This window comes from Crocodylus porosus, unplaced genomic scaffold, assembly GCF_001723895.1.
Source record: "Crocodylus porosus isolate Cpor-Errol unplaced genomic scaffold, CroPor_comp1, whole genome shotgun sequence".
NCBI classification, from domain to species: domain Eukaryota; kingdom Metazoa; phylum Chordata; order Crocodylia; family Crocodylidae; genus Crocodylus; species Crocodylus porosus.
In genome coordinates, this window is record NW_017728927.1 from 2,211,260 (window position 1) to 2,232,580 (window position 21,321).

The 21,321-nt window shown below is 46.2% G+C and overlaps 1 protein-coding gene across 1 annotated transcript in view; it reads right to left on the reverse strand.

Moving 5' to 3' along the window:
* CUNH16orf62 (chromosome unknown C16orf62 homolog) overlaps positions 1-18,202 on the reverse strand; it is a 98,579-nt gene extending 80,377 nt beyond the window's left edge. The window contains exons 1-6 of the mRNA XM_019541765.1: positions 18,119-18,202; positions 11,841-11,940; positions 10,607-10,774; positions 9,982-10,104; positions 9,534-9,558; positions 6,641-6,717 (exon numbers count right to left, since the gene is read on the reverse strand). Of these exons, the coding sequence (XP_019397310.1) occupies positions 6,641-6,717; positions 9,534-9,558; positions 9,982-10,104; positions 10,607-10,774; positions 11,841-11,940; positions 18,119-18,135 (510 nt within the window). The 5' untranslated portion in view covers positions 18,136-18,202. The remainder of the gene's footprint in view (positions 1-6,640; positions 6,718-9,533; positions 9,559-9,981; positions 10,105-10,606; positions 10,775-11,840; positions 11,941-18,118) is intronic.
* Between the last annotated feature and the right edge of the window lie 3,119 nt (positions 18,203-21,321).

Here is a 21,321-nt window from a genome sequence, read left to right on the forward strand (position 1 = left end):
TGTAGGCAGCCACCAGGTCCCCCCTCAGCCTCCTCCTCCTGAGGGTGAACAGGTTCAGGTCCCTCAGTCTCTCCTCGTAGGGCCTGTCCTGCAGCCCTCTCACCAAGTGGGTGGCCCTCCTCTGAACCCTCTCCAGGCTGGCCACATCCCTTTCGAAGTACAGCGCCCAGTACTGGATGCAGTACTCCAACTACAGCCTGACCAAAGTCGCAAAGAGGGGGAGGATCACCTCTCTGGACCGGCTTGAGATGCACCTTTGGATGCATGACAAGGTATGGCTGGCCCTGCTGGCTGCAGTCTGGCACTGGCAGCTCATGTTCATCTTGGAGTCAATAATGACTCCAAGATCCCTTTCCACCTCTGTGCTTGCAAGGGGGGAACTCCCCAGCCTATATGTATGCTGTAGATTCCTTCTCCCAAGGTGCAGCACCCGGCATTTGTCTACGTTGAACCCTATCCTATTCTTGTCTGCCCACTTTTGTAGTCTGTTTAAATCTATTTGCAGGCTCTCTCTCCCTTCAAGTGTGTCCACCTTGCCCCACATCTTAGTGGTATCAGCAAACTTGGACAGCGTGCTTTCCACCCCCTCGTCCAAGTTGCTGACGAACATGTTAAACAGTGTGGGCCCGAGGACCGAGCCCTGGGGCACCCCACTGCTCACCTCTCACCAGGTTGAGTACAACCTCTCCACCACTGCTCTCTGGGTGTGCCCCATCAGCCAATTTTTTACCCATCCAACTGTGTAGGCATCAATGCCACAGTCACTTAATTTACTGATGAGGATGGGGTGAGAGACAGTGTCAAAGGCCTTCTTAAATTCTAGATGTGCTGCCTGAAAGTTTCTCAGATATCTGACAACAGCAGGGAAATAGTGACTTTGAGAATCACAGGTTCATTCCAGGCTCTGGGGGGAAAAGTGTGCTTTAGTGGTCAAAGATCCTCCTTCTGTTTCCTACAAACTTGTCTCTTCTGCCTTCTTACCCCTAATCTGTACCTGGTTCCTCATCCCCATCCTCTTCCCCTTCTAGCCCCCAATCCTCCATTCTAGTTGGAGTCTATCCTTTCCCACTGTCAGTTCTCCCCCAACACAGACTGCACATGAGATCCATGTCCCATGTTCCATCTACTGCCTCTCTCCCTGCTGCATACTGACACCCATTCCCACAGTTCTTGCTCTGTCAATCCAGTCCCCAGCCCCAGCCTCAAGTTTCAGTCTTCTCCTTTACCACCCAGGATCATCATCCCAATCTATTTCATCCAGTCCCACTAGTCTGGTTCTTGTTGTACCTATGCATTTGATTCAGGAGAATTCCACCTCCGCAGCACCTGAATGAGAATAATGGGCACAGGACCCAGAGGCTCTCTACTCTCCATTCTAGCGATCAACTCTTCCATATGCCTGCAATTGTTAGCTCTAGGCTGCTCTGGACAACTTTAAGCAACTCAGGACACAGTTTTCAGGGTGTTCATTGTCTCCCATTGTAGCAGCCGTTACTGCCCTATATAATTTCATTATCCCACTGCGATGGAATAAGAGACTGCATGCCAGGTACTTCCCCTTATGTTTTACTGCAGCTGCTCATTAACAAATATAGCCCAAAACTGAAGAGATCAGAGCCACCAACAAATGTCCCCAAAATTCATGCATGTGGAGCTCTGGTTTAGGCACACAGCCAATTTCAGCTGATAAATATTCCCAACACTTCTGGAAATGCTCCTGTTGACATCACTGATGCTGGTGTAAAAACCAAACAAAAATAAAGCATAACACAGTAAACATCAGTATTCAATACCTGCCAAAAAGATAGGGTGAAAATTCAAGGACAAACACAATGGACATTTAAACAAACAGATGTAGTACTTGACAGTCTCCTTCTATATCTTATATTCTTTAAATATTAACTGGGGTGCACCGATAGAGCTTTTGGGGCTAATACTGACAGCTGATTTTTAAGGATTTTTATTGGCTGATACCAATCTGATTCCGATATGCAGCCACACAGCCTGGAGAGCAGTGTCTGGCTGGTAAGTTTATTGTGGGGACTGAGGGTGATGCGGGCAGATTGAGGCCCTTACAGTGAGGGAGGGAGGGAGGGGGGCTGGAACGGGTGCTGGGGCAGGGGCAGGTGCTCCCCAGCCAGGGTGGGGCAGGGCACAGGACAGAGCCACAGCTCATCTAGGGGACATGGGGGTGGCAGCTCCTGCCACTGCATATACCCTAGGAGGGCACAGGGGCCGGGGGGTGTGCCCCTAGATCTGCATGCAAGGCAGGGCAGGCTGCCTCTATGGGCTGGGGCCGGGGCCGCACTGAGCTCTACCTGGCAGGAGGTTGGGCCAGGCTCTGCTTGGGACGGGTGGTGGCAGCGGTCTTAGCGCTGGAAGCAGGACAATGAAGGGGTGGGTTACAGCTAATTTTGAGGTGGTTGCAGCGCCCCCCAACCTACCCTCCCAGCACCACCACTGCCACCTGACCCGAACGCAGCCAGGCCCAGTCACCAACCAGGAAGGGCCCAGAGCAGCTCTGGCCCCAGTCTGCAGCCGCAGCCAACCCCTGCCCCACGCACATATCCAGGGACACACGCCCCCTCCATAGCCTGCCAGGGTGCATGCAGCTGTGGGAGCTCCACCCCACATTAGCCACAGCTCTATCCCATGTTTTGCCCCACCCCAGCTGAACAACGCCTGCCCCTGCCTCTGCCCCACTCCCACTCCCACCACTATGCACTTTCACGCAGCATTTATCAGCCACATCAGATAAAAAAGCTGACTGCTAATACTCTCAATTTTCCTCATATCGGTTCATCTCTAATCTTAACCAAAACCTCTTGAAAAATAAAATGGACTCCAAGAACACAAACCTAAACTGACCCACATGCTGTTAAGCCACTACCTCTAAATGAAATTCTTTACTCTTTTATGTTTTTATGAAGAGTTATGGTTCACTTTCTATTAAGTTAAAGCAGTAACTGAAATGAAACAGTCACCTCACGCTCCAGGAAACGCAAGGTCAGGGCTGCTCCTCCCCTGGCGCTGCACAATAGGTACACTCCCCCCCACACACATAAGGTGGCTCTGATGGTGACACCAGAAGAGGAGGAAGGTAAGCAGCTTGCTGCTACCCCCAAGAGGAGGTGCAAGGTGGTGGTGGTAGAGACTCGCTCCTGCAGGACACTGAGGGACTCATCTGCTGTCCAGACCCCCTAGCCCGTGAGGTCTGCTGCCTCCCAGGGGCTCGCATCCGGGATATAGCAGAGAGGATCCCCAGGCTCATCCAGCCTCTGACTACTATCCCATGATCCTCATCCATGTCAGAACTAACAATGTGGCCAGAAGTAATCGAGACCGGGTCATGACTGACTACAGGGCCCTGGGGGCTGGACTCAAGGGGTTGGGGGCCCAGGTAGTCTTTTCTTCTGTGCTCCTTGTTTCAGGTCACAGTCCCAGAAGGGAAGGATGTATCAAGGAAGTGAACTGGCAACTTTAACGCTGGTGCCACTGAAAAGGCTTCAGATTCTTTGACCATGGCACGCACTTCAGGGAGAGAGGACTCCTGGAAAGGGGACAGCATCCACCACATGAGGAAAAGTAAGACCCTGTTCACGGCCAGGATGGCTGATATTCTGGACAGGGCTTTAAACTAAGATTGTTAGGGGATGGGGATACACAAATTCAAACATGTCCAGGGACCAACACACAATTAAGCCCTGTAGACAGGGACACTGGGAGAGCCACATTTGCAGGAGCTGAGAAAATATAGTTGGCCATCAACAGGATAGGAAGACAAGGGCCTCATTAGGACTCAGGTGTCTACATACTAATGCCAAGAGCATGGGGAACAAGCAGAAGGAGCTAGCCCTCCCACTCTCCAGTGTTCATTATGACCTAGTAGGGTTTACCGGAGACCTGGTGGGACTCCTCATGTGACTGGAGCACAGCTATAGAGGGCTACATCCTGCAAAGAAGGAACTGGGTGGGGAAGAAAGGTGGAGGCATTGCTTTCTATGTGAAAGAGCAGTATACCTCCTTGGAGGTCAACATCAGCTCCAAAAATGAAAAATGGACAGCTTGAAACCCTCTGGGTCAAGCTGGGGGGGTGCGAAAGAGACCTAACTGTAGGTGTGCACTACAGACCACCAAACCAGGGGGAAGAACTTGATCTGGAGTTCACCTGAGAATTGTCTGAGGCCAGAAGTGCACATGACATGGTCATGGACAATTTTAATTATCCAGGCATCACCTGGGAGGAACACTCGGCCAAGTAGGATCGGCCATAATCTTTCCTGACCTGTGTCAAGGAACTCTTCCTGACTCAGGTGGTGCATGAGCCAACCAGAGGTGATGCTCTGCTAGACTTGGTCCTGGCCAAAGGAGATGACCTGGTGACCGACTTAAATATAAAGGTGATTCTTCCACTCCACTTAGCACTAGTGAGACCTCAGCTCGAGCATCCAATTCTGGGCACCACATTTTAACAAGGACACGGACAAGCTTGAGAGAGTCCAGAGAAGAGCCACCCGTATGATCAGAGTCTTAAAAGGCAAGCCATACAAGGAAAGGCTGAAGGATCTGGGACTCTTCAGCCTGAGGAAAAGAAGGCTGAGAGGGGACCTGGTAGCAGCTTACTGCCACACTAGGGAAGTTCACGAGGGCACCCAAGGGGAAAACCAGGAGTAATGGCTACAAGCTCCTGAAAGATTGATTCAGGCTCAACATTAGGAAAAACTCCTTCACAACCAGGGTGTCCAGACTGTGGAATAAGCTGCCTCCAGAGGTGGTGCAATCACCTACCCTGGAAATCTTTAAGAGGAGACTAGATAGACACTTTGCTGTGGTCACCTGACCCCCAGTTATCTTTCCTGCTTGGTGCAGGGGGCTGGACCCGATGATCTCCTGAGGTCCCTTTCGGCCTTACAATCTATGAATTTATGAAAATAGTGTTTATACATGTGCTCTGGAAGGGAGGGGGGGTGGGGGAGCGTTTTAATTAAAGTGGCTCCAAAAGCAGTTCTACTTAAAGCGCTAGAAGCGTCACATGTATCAGCATCTCCATGCTGAAAAATGACAGCAGGGACATTTTAACTAAAACTCCTCAAACAAGCTTTAAAGCACCCCCACCATCATTTTTCCGTCCAGGGACACTGATACACATGACACTGCAGTCTGCTGGAGCACAGTAATTACCATGTTCCAGCAGACTTGATTAACTGAGTCTGCTCTGATATGCTGTAATTACAGCGCTTTGGAGATGTCTCACTGCATGTGGACAGGCACCCAAAATGTCTCTTGGTTACTTTGGGGATAAGACAGACAACAAGTCTGCAATCCTGTAATGCACAAGTTCTTTTTCATCTGAATACCACTGATTATAAATTATATGGCTGCTTAACCAAAAATCAAAGTGTAACATAAAGTGGTGTGCTAGACTACAGCAAGAGTTACTGCCACAAACTAAGAGCCAAATTCACAACTATTCATTTGTGAAAAATAAAAAGAAAGCCTAAATTCTGTCCAGTCAGAACTACAGTAGGTGATGATGGTATAGGTGTAGGTATCGGGAATACATGAGGAGCAGGGAAGTATAAACATGGAGTAGTCAAGCTGTTCAAGCTAAAGGACAATGTTGGCACATAAGCAGATGGATATTAAAATGAGGCATGAATACATTTTGGCTAATAAATGGTTTCTAACCATCCAAGCATTTGTGCTCTGGAACAGTCTTCTCATAGCAGCAGTGGGACAGAAGAAGCTACTTTTAAAATGGTCTTTGCTCAGTTTATAAGCAGGACAATATGCTGTCACTGCCTACAACACCAGGGAACTGGGCTTGGTGAGGCAGGGGTTTCCTTTCAGTCCTATGGACAAGCACCAGTACAATAAACTGGCAGATGAAGAGATGAAATCCATCAGCCACTGTTCCTTTACATTTCTGGTGTATGCAGTTATCCCTCCACTAACAGTACCTAGCCTACATGTAATTACATTTTTGAGAAACCAGTTTTGCAACATGAACCTAGTACACTATTGTGAGAACCATGAAATCCAAGCTGATGTTCAGAACCCAAACACAGAAGCCTTAAGACAACACGACAGAAATACAGAAGACAATACAGAAATACCCGACTTCAGCAGAAATAAAGAATTCCTTTTTGAACTATTCCAACATCTGTCCTGACCACCTCATGCCCCAGTACAGTAAGGCACATAAGCATGATTTCAGCGGACCATATAAATTGTTTAACTTTAAACAGTGCTCAAATATCTGACTGAATCAGGGCTCATTTAGAAGAGCTGTCAGTCTCTGGGACAATGATGTAATAAAGAGGTCAGATGCTATTAGTCTAATCTAATTTAGTATAATAGATACGGAGATGCACTATACGGAGCCCGCACACTCTCTTCCTTTTGGTACTGGTTTCCAATGAGACTAAAAACATCTGGGCCTCAATCTTGTCATCACATACAGGTTTACTTCATCCACAGAATTAGTCCTATTGAAAGTTTATGCACCAGCACATAAATGTGTACAGAATCATGGCCTTTGGGATAGGTCAAAAAGTTTTTTAAATTATTTTACTTTTACAGAGGTTTTATCTTTTTTCTTTTAAAATGGAGACATTCCCTGAACAAAAATCTTGCTCACCTCTTCAAGGTCATCCAGCTCTTCTAGCCTCGTTCGTACCTTCTCAGAAACTGCTGAGCCAGGAGTTGTAACTTTGCCTACGAGTAATAATTTGTATGTTTGAGTCCTTGAAGTTTTTAAACATTTTGACTATGTAAGACTTGGGGGAAGAGAGGGTGTGAGTTGGACTTAAACAATCAAGCTGCATTCATAATAAAAATAATGGCTCAACCACATAAGGCGCCTATCTAATTGCTACTAAAAGAGACTAGTGGCATAATTTTCAACAAACAAGACCTCCAATCCTGCATGCACAAATCTGAATCCAGCCAAGACTGCATTCACTTTTTTGTCTTGTACAATTCATAGCAGTTGCAGCAGTTTGCCAACTGCAGAAATGGAAGCCTGATTTGAAAGAATCAGGTTCTATGCTTCCCTTTCAGGCTCTGCTGATGAGACAACCTTTCAGTTCCTTTATACTGACATGTATTCATTCCAAAATTCCCACTTACTATACAGTCACACTACTACTTATCCCAACATTCACAGCTCTTCCCACTAGGAATGCCATTAAAATATTGTAACAGACAAGTAATATTTTGGTATACAAGAGCCAATTACTAAAAGAGGCTAGCAGTATAGAGAGAGACTAGTGCAGGGGTAGGCACTGTATTTTGGCCAGAGTGCCAAAAAAACCCACAATGCCTACCTTGGAAGGTGCCGGAGTGCCAGCATGCCAGAAAAACAAAATGAGGGCAGGGGTACATGGCAGGATGACCTGCTTGTGGCCCTGCTGCCCCTGCCCCCCAGCCCTGCTGCCTCTTGCCCCCACCAGCCCAGGCTCTGTGGCTATCAGCAGCTACCCAGAACCTGGACCTGCAGCTGGGAAGCTGCAAACAGCTGCTGCCTCCCTGCCCAGGCTCCAGGAAGACAGGTGTGGGCACCGCACCCACTGGGACCAGGACCAAGGCCGTGACTAGCATGGGGCTGGGACCAGAGCCCACAGGCAACAGGGGGCTGGGACTGAAGTCTGGCCATGGGCAGCACGGGGCTGGAGCTGGGGCCAGGGCCCACTGGCAGCATGGGGCTGGGCCCCGCAGCCTACCCCCGCCGGGACTGGGGCTGCAGCTAGGCTGTCACCAGTGCCAGGATGGGGCCGACGGTGGCACTGGGCTGAGGCTGGGGCTACGCAGGGCTGGAGTGGGCAGCAGTGGTGATGCCGGCTGGGGCTGGGCCCATGCAGGGCTGGGACTCGCCAGAAGCACATGGCTGGGGCTGTCAGCAAGGCCGGGATGGGGCCGGGTCCCGCGCTGGCCCCAGCCCCAGCCCCAGCTCCAGCCCGACACTGCCGATGGCCCTGGTCCAGCAGCGGCACTGTGCTGGGGCTGGTGGCGGCAGTAGTGAGGGCTGGGGCCAGGCCCGCCAGCAGCTGGCATCACCACTGCGGCTGGGGCCTGAGGCGGCCCCAGCTGGCTGCCAGGGCAGTAAGCAGCACCGGGACGGGGCTAAGGTCTGAGCAGGTCCACAGCCACAGCCCCGCGCAGGCCCCAGCCCCATCCCAGCACTGCCAACAGTCCCGGCTCAGCAGCGCATGTCCACAGCCCCGGCCCCATCCTGGCACTGCCGGCGGGCCTAACCCCAGCCCTCACCACCACCACTGCCACTGCTGGGGCTGTCAGCAGTGTCGGGATGAGGCCAGGGCCAGGGCCTGCACAGGGCTTGGCCCCATCCCAGCGCTGCCGACAGCCCCATCGCCAACACCTGGCCCAGCAGCAGCACTAGGCTGGGGCAGGCAGCAGTGGTGGTCCCAGCCATGGCCAGGCTCACAGCCAGCGCTGGGATGGGGCTGGGGCCATGTACCTGCTCAGGCCCGAGCCCCATCCAGGCACGCCGTCCAGCCAGCTGGGGCTGCGCCGGGCCAGGTCCCAGCCGCTGCGGGGGTGCCAGCTGCTAGCGGGCCCAGCCCCAGCCTTCACCACCACCACTGCTGGCCCCAGCACAGTGCCACTGCTGAGCCAGCGCCGTCAGCAGCATCAGGATGTGGCTGGGGCCTGTGAGGAGCCTGGCCCCATCCCGGCTCTGCTGATAGCCCTGGCAGCACATGGCCAGGGCCTGCGCAGACCCTGGCCCTTGCCTGGCAGTGGCACTGGGCTGTAGCCGGCAGCTGTGGTGGTGCCAGCTGCAGCCAGGCTCAGACAGGGCCGGGGCCTGCTGGCAGCAGGGGCTTGGGGCCAGGGCCATCGGGGTGCTAACAGTCCCCGGCACAGGGGCGGCACTTGGCGGGGGCCGGTGGTGGTGCTGGACTGGGGCCCAAGGGGCTCTTACCTGGCTAGTGTCAGCAGCAGCATAAGGCTGCTTCCAGGCAGCCACGTGCTGCTCCATCTGGGCACAGCACTTCCCACCCCAAGGGGTGGGAAGCAGCCTGCATGCCAATCAAAAGCATGCCGCATGCCACCTTTGGCACACGTCCAGGGGTCAGCAACCTATGGCACTAGTGGTATACAAGATCCAATTCAATGATTTGCTTTCAGGCAGAAAGAATGATTGATCAGCTATTCAAAAGACTTCTCTCTCATTCCCTCCTGAAAAGCAGGAAAAATAGAGACAAGCTTAACACCAAGTAATTGTGCAATTCTGGGGCTTTGGAATGGGAGAAACTGTCCGGATATTTAAGCCACAAAATAAAGTACAAGATCCCTAGATTTTTTTCCCCCAACAGCACATAATCACATGCCAGTCAGTCAAGAAATATGCAATAAATCTGGCTTTAGCCCCGTCAGACAATGTAGATGCATACATAGTTCACAACTAGGGAAAATTTTAATTTGAATGTAAATCTACACCATACTTTGCCATGCATTTTTTTCTTTTAAAAGTTCTGTTTCCCATACCATTTGATAGAGTAACTACTCACCTTTTTCAGACCCCATATAAAGATTCTGCAGAGAAACAACAGCATTTTAGAAGGCACGTATTTACAAACTATTAACTTATTTTTAAATATTCCAAGAACACAGGCTCATTTCAACACTGCCCTTTATATCTCTACTAATTTACAGATTAAAATATGACAGCTAAGTTCTTCAAAGCCACTACATCTCTAAGTTTTTTTCAGGTAAGTGATTAGCACACTTTTGAGTTCAGCCTAAAACTGAAGTACAACACAGTATAGAGAGCAGCTAAAACTCTATCCTGAATATTTGAAAGAACTGTTGATGGTATCTTTTGCTACTCCATGAGTAGTGAAAATTAAAGGATGTACATTTCTTCACTAAATAGTCACAAAGTAGTCTTCTACAGTAATCAAACAGTACCCACCGTCTATGAAGATTTTGTACAAAAAGCAATAAAAGTTCACTTACAATGGAGAGTTTTTCAGTTGTTGTGTATCTAGCAAGGATTTCACCACGCTTGCTTGACCATGGTTCAAAGTCACTGCCTACAGCCAAATGGTCCTCTTTATCTCGTTTCTTTCGTGTACTATCCTTGGAAGAAGGGAGGAGTATAAACAATGTTATTTTTTGATTTATATGTAAAAGGAAGGCTAAGTAAACTAAAACTTTTTAAGACCTATCATATTTTGTGCTGTCACTAAACCTTCCATTGGTTTATAATACAAGAGATCAATGTTACCACAGAGCACGGAGGCCATTAGCCATGTCAGTCTCAAATAAGCCAAAATGAAAGGCAGGTTGTCAGCTCAGGGACTGATTCAGAGAGACATGAACTTTCAAAGATAACATCTGACAAAGTAGACTGTCGCCTATGAAAGCTCATGACACTGAACCAACTAGTTTTTAATGTGTCACTCCATCATCCTACATATTACCCAAGTTATTGAAAAAGAAAGCAAGTAAACAGATGTATTCCAATAAGTTAATATGGTAAGTTATAAACTAAAATAACTCTTGTAAGTTCTGGCACAGAAAACATAGTTCTGTTTTTGTCTTTGTTCGTTTAGTTGAGGTAACCACGCTTCAATATTACCATGTTAGCTGCAGCTGTCACTGGATCTGCTGTTGCTGCAAATAACGACAAGGGATCAGTTCCATCCAGCACACTGCTCAGTGGATCCATCACTGAACTGGAAGATGAGGAGGAGGTAGAGGAAGTGCTTCCTTTCCGACTCATTTTCTTGGTCTTGGATTCAGTAACCTGAGGAAGATCAATTATAAAAGTTTTTTTTCCCCTCAGACTCTATATTCATATCCTCTAATAATAAGAACAAGAATTATCCAAAGAGCAGTTTTCCTAGAAGCAAGAAACTGTACACTAGACATGCCATACTCACACATATCACAAAACCTTTTTCTCTCTGCGGCAAGAAACACTCTGAAAACATTTCAATGACTGATTTTTGCAAACTCATGGGCTACAGAACAGTTGATATAATCTTACATCTTTCCCTTCTGTTGTTCTCCCACCAACTAATTATTCTTCTTTTCGCTATTTTCTCTCCAGCCTGTTCTCCAAATTCTCCTACACAGAGCTCTGCCCATTCTTCCAGTACACTCCTTAGAATTCATACACCCTCAAATTTTTTGTGCATCAGCTGTCCTTTCCTTTCAAATCCAACCTTCAAAACACCTTTTAAGCAGATCTTCTGTGAATATCTTGCTACTTAGCTTCCCAAACAAGAGCTGCTGTCCATTTATCATATTCATTATGAGTTAAGGTCTCTGTTCTAAAGAGGTTAGTTTCTCTTTTGGGAGTTCCATACAGCCCTAAGTACATCCCTGAAACTCTATAAAGTATTTTAAAAACACACACAGCTGGTTTGGAAGTGACCTAACAAACAAACAAAAAGTTGTGCATCCAGCAATTATTCATTGATAACATGATTTGGTCCTAATCATATCTTTTAGATTTTATCAAAATATTTGGTATCACTAAGCTCTGCAGGATAGAATTTGTTCTAAGAAAAACCATCTACCATTGTTACAGAGATGTTTTTGGCAAATAACACAGTTATCTAATGTAAGCAAACAAACTTATGATCTGTATAAATAGCAAAATCAAACCATGGTACTTCAAAAACAGAGGGGCTACAAACTACTGGAATATCCCTATCATACTTCATTGGCACTACAACCAGTTACAAACAACACGGTCTTCCACCAAATTCGGCAGCAACTCAGTTTGTTTCAAGGCCAGCAGTTGCCAGAACAGTTGTTTTCACTTTTCAGGGACATTTTTATGAAAGACACAAGAAGAAACTTACTGTAATAGGTTTTAGTGGATGATAGTCCCCAAATTCCAGGGAAACAGCTTCCAGTCTGCATGATTCAAACTCTGTTGTATAATTCCTAATTCTTGCATGCCTTAATACAAAGAGAATAAAGGAAGTTTATACACACCTACTTACATTCTCATAAGTATGTATATATGTACCCAAATATGTGTATGGGTATAGATAATGTCACAGTGGCCTGCTGATAAGAGAGGAAAGGAAATCACCAGCAAATAATCAGCAATGTAAGCATAAGAAATATCACTGTATTAAAGCCTTCCTCTTAGTGAAATTAAAAATTTCAATTAAATACATTATGACAAGTTTTCTTTTTTTGTAGTTTTTAGTTATAATTGACAGTCTAGTGCCAGGACAGTGACTTCCCTCTATAACTAAAACCGGTTTGGTCTCAAAACAACATGGATAAAGCCTTGAAATAAAATGCTTTTGCCCTAAAGATTTAGCAGTAGCAGTCACTCACTTTGTCAGTCATTTTAACAATAACTTTTCTCTCAATCTAACACCTAATTATTAAACTTGATCTCCTGTAATATTTCTAGTTGTAGTGAACAATAAACTGCTCCTTTAGGAGTACTATTAAAACGGGAGAACTGCAGTTTCCATAACTAACTCTGTAAAGATCTACAAAGCCAATTTAAGATCCATATTTATAAAACTCAACATGTATCTGCAAACAATGCAACACATCAAATGAAAACCCTTTTGCTGAAGAAAATGTGATCTAGTCATCAAGCACCAAACTGGAAGTAAAGTTTCTTGGTTTGTGTGTCTAGCTCTGGGTCTCTGCAGCCAGTCAGCTTCCAAAACTCTTTTACCCATCTCAGAGAAGCACCATGAACTTTACAGTGAATCTGCAGTGCAATCCAGACATCTAGCTACAAGCTGTACCAACTGAGCTGTACTCAGGTACTTATAACCACATAGCCATTGACTGCACGAGGATCAGGGCAGACTTCAAAACTCCCCAAAGACCCTGGGCAAAAACTAGCTTAAACTAGCTGGAGTGTGCCCGTGTGAGATGCAGTCAGGCCTCTGGATTGTAGTTGAGCTATAACCTGAGAGGATCCCTCTACTAGGCATTCTGCCCAAACTACAGGGTCTATTCCACCAGCAGTGGCAACAATGGGACTGGTGATCTAGGAAAGGATCAAGGCATCTACCAGTACAATGTGTGAAAATAGAAAGCTTTCTTTCCCTTTTCCTTCATCATGCCTTGAAGGTATTTCTAAGATTAAAAACAGAAACATCAGAAATGCCTCACTGAGCTTCCCTATTTTATTGCAGAACTTCTCAGGAAGGTGCTCTGAGACCTCCAGAGTCTTAATGGAAGGGGCAAAAGTACAGAATAAAGGCTTCCTTTATCCAGAATACTAGTCATTAAAGTAAAACTACAGTGTGCCAGATTTTTTAAAAAGGCTCAGCTCCTATTTAGAAAAGCTAAGCACTCAGCAACTTCTGTTGAGAACAATGTACCTAAGAGAACAGGGTATGTTTGAAGATCCTACCCAAAGAGTTTGGAACAACAACTAAAAATCCTATCTCCTCTCAACTTTCATTTTTTTGATTCTTATGATGCCTCCACTACAATTGTTCTTCAGTCAAAATGTTCTAACCCTAGACAGGACCTGAATCTATAGATGGAAAAGCAACAGGGGAGAAAAAAAAAATCTTTAAAAAATAAAATCCAAGCACAAGGAAAAAAACTCAAATTCCCCTATATTCTCTGCCCTTAGCAGTAATCCTTTTGGGGGGCGGGGAGGAGAATCTGTCTACTTGGTATTTATCTGATAGACCCTTGTGGCACTCTTGCCATTGCAATTCTGCAAAAAGAAATTAAAATAGCATGTTATAGCTGTATTGCTAATTGAAGAAGCCTTGAAGCCTAATGAGATACAAGCAGAAAAAGAAAGACTCCAGTAAAGCCCACATGCCTGCTCTTTTTGTTTTCTTAATCTCTGGTTTCGTGCCTCCTCTAGCATGAATATTCTCTTGAATTTACTATTGTTCCATGCTTCAATGATTCTCCTTGTTCACTTGCCTCATAGGTCAATTAGCATCTGTATGAAAAACTTTCACCCAAACTCTTTATTGGCTCCTAATTATAACATTTCTATTTCCCAGTTATAGTTACAGGTTTGTCAGCATTTCCATTCCATCTCATTTACAGGACTTTTTAAATTACCAGTGAAAAAAGACGTCTCTGACAGCTGAAGCCACTTTCACTAAATCACCAGTGAACCCATGCCTGATGAGGAGGAATCTATTTGAGCCTGTATGCATTTTTCAAAAATACAACTTTTTTGTGCAAGTAAACATAACAACTTATAAAGGTAATTAATATTAGGGAACAGTTGAAGATGTTTCACAATAATTTTTTGTTTTTATACACTGAAGAAGAAAAAAGGTAGATCAGAGTTAGAACAGGGCAACTGCAGCTGCAGGCAGCCTCAGCTACAATGCCTGCTATTTCTTTCTTTTTTTTTTTTTTTTTTGGGGGGGGGGGGAGGCATAAACCTTCCCCCACCCCTTAGTTACACTACTGAGGTAGAGAAGCCCATAGCAACAAAGCCATCTTCCCCAGGCATCAAACTAAGCCAGTATCTTCAGGACACATTACATGATATATCACCACACTTTAATATTATTCTAGGATAGGAAGGACCTCTTCCACTACCTGCTGTCTGGCTATGCAAGAAGAAACAAAGCAAAACAATTAAGAGGAAGGGGTCCCTCTAATAGAACAGATTTAAGTAAGTATTCAGAATACAATAATGGACAAGTTAGAAATGAGTGCACTAAAGACTGTTTGTACATTGTAAGCAACAGATAATTATATTTACACAACACATACTGGAGAAAACCACTATGAAAAGAGAGGTAAAAAATTCCACCCTTAATTTAGAATTTGCTGGGTTTTTAAAGTTATATTAAAATCTGGTATTTCTCAGATGAGGCCAATTATGACATTGGTATCTATTTTCAGTCTGTATTTTTTTAAAATGAATCACTTTCACAATCTGAATTTTAATTTTAATACAAGTTCCTTTTAGACCAATGAAGATGGTCTCCATTTATTTTTAATTATGGTCTGAAATCCAGCTCAGCATACAGCTGATTTGAATTTTACTTCTAACTGACCATTTTAACAATGGTTGTACTTAACTAAACACTACAGTACTTTATATACCAGCCACTATCTCTCTCTTACACTATTTATTTTCCTCTAGCAATATCATTATCTTGTCTTGTCTACTGTCATAGGAAGCCAGCGATTTCTGTCTCTAAATCCCCCAGTCTAAGTATTATACACATTATTATTATACTATATTATACTATACCACATGCCAGTCAGTTCCTCATTCCTAGATAAGGCACATTTAGCCACATTCAACAAGCACTTGTAGCTTCTGATTGCCCATTTTCACAATAACTACTGGGCTATATAGCTTGGGTTAGTGTTCTTGCTTAAATGATCCCAACTAGAAATCAGAAAGCAAACCACTTCTCTGAATGAGCAGATTGTGACCACCAAGTGAAAATGACAGAATTTAAACCACCTTCATCTATTTCATTTATTAGCAGGCAACATAGTCACAATATTCCTGGGTAGTAATGCATTCCTCTATGCATGATGCACCTACAGTCATAATAAAATACAAGAATCATCTCTTCTATCTGTGCATCTATCTGCAAGAGATTTTACCCCACACAGTGGATAGGAAAAAAGAATAAGAGAAAAAGTACTGGAGCACTACAGCTCAACTCCTAGGAGAAACACATTCCATTTTAGAAGGGTCATTTCCAGGTCAAAGTTGACCTTAAGTTTAGTTGACAGATGTATCCTCTTTTCAAAATGTACTGAAAATATTTTTTTTTAAACTAAAATTAACCTTTCTTGCAGTGCTATGCCAGCATACAAAAATCTGAAAGTGAAATTGGTTAATCTGATAACACTCACCTAAACCAAGAACGTAAGCAAAAAATTAAAAGAAACATATCGATTTCTTAGTTTTTGTTTAAAAGCTACATATTTGTGTTACTTTTAACATTTGCAATCCATTAGGTCTATCTTTTTTTAATCTGACTGTTACTTTAAAATAGCTTGCTTTGCAGCTATTTCCACAAAATTAGGTATTCTTCTGCCAAGATCCAAGACTTACTTTATGGCTTAGCTTTTAAAGTATCCCAATAAAGATCTGTAATTAAATGCTAACGAAATTCTAACTAAATGAGTATTCTATCTATCAGCACGAACAAAAAGAGCTTCAAGAACATGTCATAAAAGGCACTAATGGGTATTTCTAAATCGAAGCTAAATGCCTGATATTCTTTCCCTGCTCATAATATTTATAAAAATGCATTTTAAAAGTAATTAACACTGTTTAAAGGTATCTGGATAAGCACTATAATTTCAGACTGAAGCTTGGTGTAATTCAGTCAACTATGACTATTTAAAAAAAAATTCTCTGTAATTTTATAATAGTTGTATAAAGTGCAGACTTGAGTAGTTTTTTTCCTCCTTCATTAAAAAAACTGTTTCAATCTGAAATTAAATAAAAATGATTTACCATTTAAGGGAATAAACACTGTAAGCAAATATTTCAAAACCAAGAAGCTCATTTTTTGTGAACAAACATAATTTTTTGAAAAGACAGAAACAGTCAGTACACATATCTTCCTTTACCCGATCCAAAGATGAAATAATAATTTTGTTTACTATAATAAATACTGTACTGCGCAACCTATATCTTCAGCAGTTTCCCTGAGCTATAAAACACGATATTGCTGCAGAAGCAGAACTTGCAGCTTGATGTGAACCAACAGTGCCATCCACTGGACAAAAACAGGAGTGAAATTCCTTGTTTCTCTCATCCTTCTTTCTCTCAAAAAAAAGTACTGTACAGCAAATTCCTAAACATACACGTTGGATCCAAGTCTAAACCACTGAAACACTATTTGTGTTTTCCTTAAGGGCAGCTCATAAGAAAAACTGACCACAGGAAGTCTTTTTAATGCTCACGTGAATTAACTTTTCTTCTAACTTACATTTCCAAACACACTTTGCAGCTATCAGTATCTATTCTACCAATGTTCAGCTTTAGGACTTAATACTGCAAAGACTCAAAGGCGTATAGTCCCTTGGACACTTGGAATCCACTTGTGTAGCAAGTTGGGCACTTATGAGCTTTCTTGATGTGATACGTATAAAAGCACACAGAAGGGCCTGCAGAGTAACAGTATAAAGAATGCTCCCTATGCCCAGGCTGGGGGGGGGGAAGCCTTTCAGACTGCATGTAAAGCCAACAACTTGTCAGCAATGTCTGGACTCAAGGATGATCTCTACCACTGCTCACTGATAGGTCTGGAGATGACTTGAGACTCCAATCCTTGAGCCACCAATCCGTTCACACCAGCTGCGGGTCCTTCCACAGGGAAGAGTAGGCTGAGGGTTGGGATTTCTCTCCTTTCCTTTCCTCCGCTTGCTCTTCTCTGCTTCGAGGGCAAGACGTGTTGCCTCAAACTGGGCTGCCGCTTGGTCGAGGCTGCAGCTGGAGTCGGTCACCAGCCAGCTCTCGATTTCTTGAGGTACACCTTCAACGCGTCTTTCTCCGGCTCCCTCCGGCCACCACGAGATCTCAGGGAGTTGCTGGGAGTCAAGCCCACCACTTCCCCATGGACCGACCACCAAGGCAAGGCACGCGCTGCACTACTTCTCCACCCCCCACCCCAGCCCCTCGCCTCTGCCACCTGAAACCTTCTCCCCCTTTTCTTTTCAAAACCTCCCATTTGGAAAGGTCTTCATTTGCTTCGTCTCTACACGCTGCTCCTTCAGTCACCTCAGGAGGAGCCTAGACAGCCTCCCCCACCACTGAGGTACCGAAGGCCCTAGGAAGGAACAAGGCTTAAGGGGGAAATAGAGACAACGTGTCTGTGCTCGGGGGTCTCTGTACGGCATGAAGACAGGGGCTGGGGGGGCAGCGCATGCTTTATTGATCTTCTCAGGAGAAAGCCACCGGATCACAAGGCCCCAAGGGGCCGGGGCCACGCGGAGCCCCAGAGCCTGGCTTCTCCCACTCGGGGCAGCCAGGACGTTTCCATGCCGTTCAATCGCCCTCGGCCCCGCGCGGCCGAGGCTGCGAGAGATGGCGCCGGGTGGCCAGGCCGCCGTGGAGCCGGAGAAGGGCCACTGGACACCGGGGAGGAAGCAACCCCGTCTCCACACCAAGCGCCCCCCGCCCCGGGCTTACCAAGGGAAGGCCGCCATCTTGCCGCCTTGTCATGTGACGCCCGGGCCCGGCCTTTCACCGCCCCGCCCTGATGCCGGCGCGGCCATGATTGTGAAGGGCAGGGGCAGGGGCCTGCCGCGCGGGGTGGGGGCGTCCGTGTGACGTCACTTTTCCTCTTCCTCGGCGCTCGCTTTTGGGTCCACCACCTTGATCTGAAGAAGGGATTTGGGCGCGTGGTGGCCGCCGGAGGGCTAGCCTCCCGGTCCGTTGAGTCTCCAGGGGCAGGGGGGCAGCGAGACGTGAGGAAAGGGAGAGTGAACTGGGCACAACCAGGTGCCCCAGAGCTTGCAGAACAATGCTGCCAGCTATGTAGTTGGTCTAATAAGAGCTACCACATTTCCCCAGAGAATTTGTCCGCCCGTGTCCTGGGACCCAGTGGCTACAGCCAACAGCCCTGGGCATGGCCAGGCTTTGTTTCTCCCGGCTAGTCCTGTCTCACTTGTGGCCTCCACCGTTTCAGGCCGTGGTTTTCAAATGGGGGGGCATGAAGGAACATTGTAGGGCTGTGGGCAAGAAGTTGGCACTGCTGTAGCCTTTAGGAGAGATGCAGGGGCAGGGAGCCCGGGCAGGCTCTGCCAGCGGCTGCTGCACCTCGGGGAGCCCAGCATGGTGGATGCGCGGCCTACAGCCGCAGCGGGGCCAAGGCGGGAGGTGCTGCAGCCCCCGCGGGTGGAGCCCTCCCTGCAAGGCAGAGCCACCACGTGCCTGGGTGTGCTGCTCTGGGGTGATGGAGGGCGCGAACAAAATTGTTACTCAAAGGGGGGCTTGGCTCAAAAAGTTTGAAAACTGCTGATTTAATGTCTAGGAAGCTCTGATCCATGGTCAATAGCTACTGCTGCCCCTTTCCTCCAAGAATTTGTTCAATCCCTCTTTGAACACGGGCCGACAATGCGAGGACACAGGAAGGCTAACCGTACCTTGTCGTGCATCCACAGATGCATCTCGAGCAGGGCCAAGGAGGTGATCCTCCCCCTCTGTGCGGCACTGGTCAGGCCGCAGCTGGAGTACTGCATCCAGTTCTGGGTGCTGCACTTCAGGAGGGATGTGGACAACATGGAGAGGGTCCAGAGGAGGCCACTCGCATGATCGGGGGGAGCAGGGCAGACCCTACGTGGAGAGGCTACAGGACCTTAACCTGTTAAGCCTTCACAAGAGAAGGCTGAGGATGGACTGGGTGGCCATCTATAAACTCACTAGGGGGGACCAGCTGGGCTTGGGAGAGACGTTCCTTCTAGTAGCCCCAGGGGTAACAAGGAATAACAGCCACAAGTTGTTCGAGAGTAGGTTCAGGCTGGACATTAGAAGGCACTTCTTCACAGTCAAGGCGGCTAGGATCCGGAACCAACTTCCAAGGGAAGTGGTGATGGCTCCTATCCTGGGGGTCTTTAAGATAAGGCTTGACATCTACCTGGCTGGGGTCATCAGAGCCTAGTTTTTTCTCCGGCCCAGGGCAGAGGGTCGGACCTTCTGACCCTGCTTCTATGAATCTATGAATCTGGCCAAACCACCAGCTTCCGCTACGTCTGGTGGCAATGAGCTCCATGCTTCAATTGCTTGCTGCGTAAAAAAGAATTTCCTTTTGTTTTAAATTTACTACCTACTAGTTTCATTTTGTGATCCCCTTGCTCTTGTATTGTGAGAAAATTAATCTGTATTTACTCTCTCTTCTCATTTAGTATTTTGTAAGCCCTTATGATATCCCTTTCCACAACTCTTGTCCAAACTGGAGAGACCTAGCTTCCTTAGCGTCTCCTCATATATACTGCTAATCATTCTTGTTCTTTGGTCCTTCTCTAGTTCTTCTGTATCCTTTCTGAGATGTGAAGACCAGAGCTAAGCACAGTATTCAAGGCACAGTATAGGCACACCATAGATTAATAAAGGGTTGTGATGATACTTTATGCCACAGGAAGCTAATTAACCAGGAAAATCCAGGAAAGCCTAGGGGCAAAAAGAGAGGTATGTAGGCTATGGAAACAGGAGGTAAGCTACCAAAGTGGAGTATACCTACTTGGCTCACATTTGCAGGGAAGCAGTCAGAAAGGCCAAAGCAGAAATGGAACTAAGGCTGGCAACAAAAATTCAAGACAACAAAAAGTCCTTTTTCAGGTATATAGGGAGTAAAAAGAAGGCGCAGGGTAGCACAGGACCTCTACAGGACAAACTAGGGCAATTAGTACAAGGCTGAGCTCTTCAATAAGTTTTTTTCTTCTGTATTTCTGAACACAGATCAGGACAAATCTCCCAACTGGATCATAGACAGGCACAAAAGAGACACCAGCCCACCAACTGTTAGTGCCAGCTTGGTGAAAAGACACTTGGAAGGACCGGATGCATTTAAGTCAGCAGGCCCGGATGATCTTCATCCAAGGGTGCTGAAGGAATTGGCCCGTGTCATGGAGCCACTGGCATGGCTGTTTGAGCACTCTTGGTGCTCAGGTTGGGTCCCAGAGGATTGGAAAATGGTCAATGTGGGCCCTATTTTCAAGAAGGGGAGGGAGGATCCGGGTAACTATAGACCGGTTAGTGTCACCTCTATTTTTAGGAAAACCTTTGAAAAAATTATTAAGGATTACATTTGTGGGAGTCCAGCAGGAAAAATAACGCTGAAGGGCAACCAGCAGGAATTGATTCCAGGTAAATCCTGCCTGACTAACCTTGTTTCTTTTTATGAGTAGGTCACAAAATGCTTCACCACAGTCGAGGTAGATGTCATTTACTTAGATTTTAAGAAGACCTTTGATACGGTATCTCACCCCATTCTTACAAATAAACTAAGTGGCTGTGATGTAGATGATTACACGGTCAGGTGGTTGGCAAATTGGCTTAGAGAGTGGTGGTGGATGGGTCAGTATCCACCCAGAAAGATGTGGGCAGTGAAGTCCTACAAGGCTCAGTCCTTGGACTTGTGCTGTTCAGTATCTTCATCAGTGACTTGGATGAGGGCGTAGAAAGCACTCTGTCCAAATTCGTAGATGATACCAAATTATGGGGCAAAGTTAACACCCTAGAGGGTAGGGAACGAATCCAGGCAGATCTGGACAGGTTGGAAAAGTGGGCAGAACACAATAGGATGCAGTTCAACAAAGGCCAACCTGGTGGCCTTTTACGATCAGATCACCAGATCATTAGATGCAGGGGTAGCAGTGGATATAGTCTTCCTG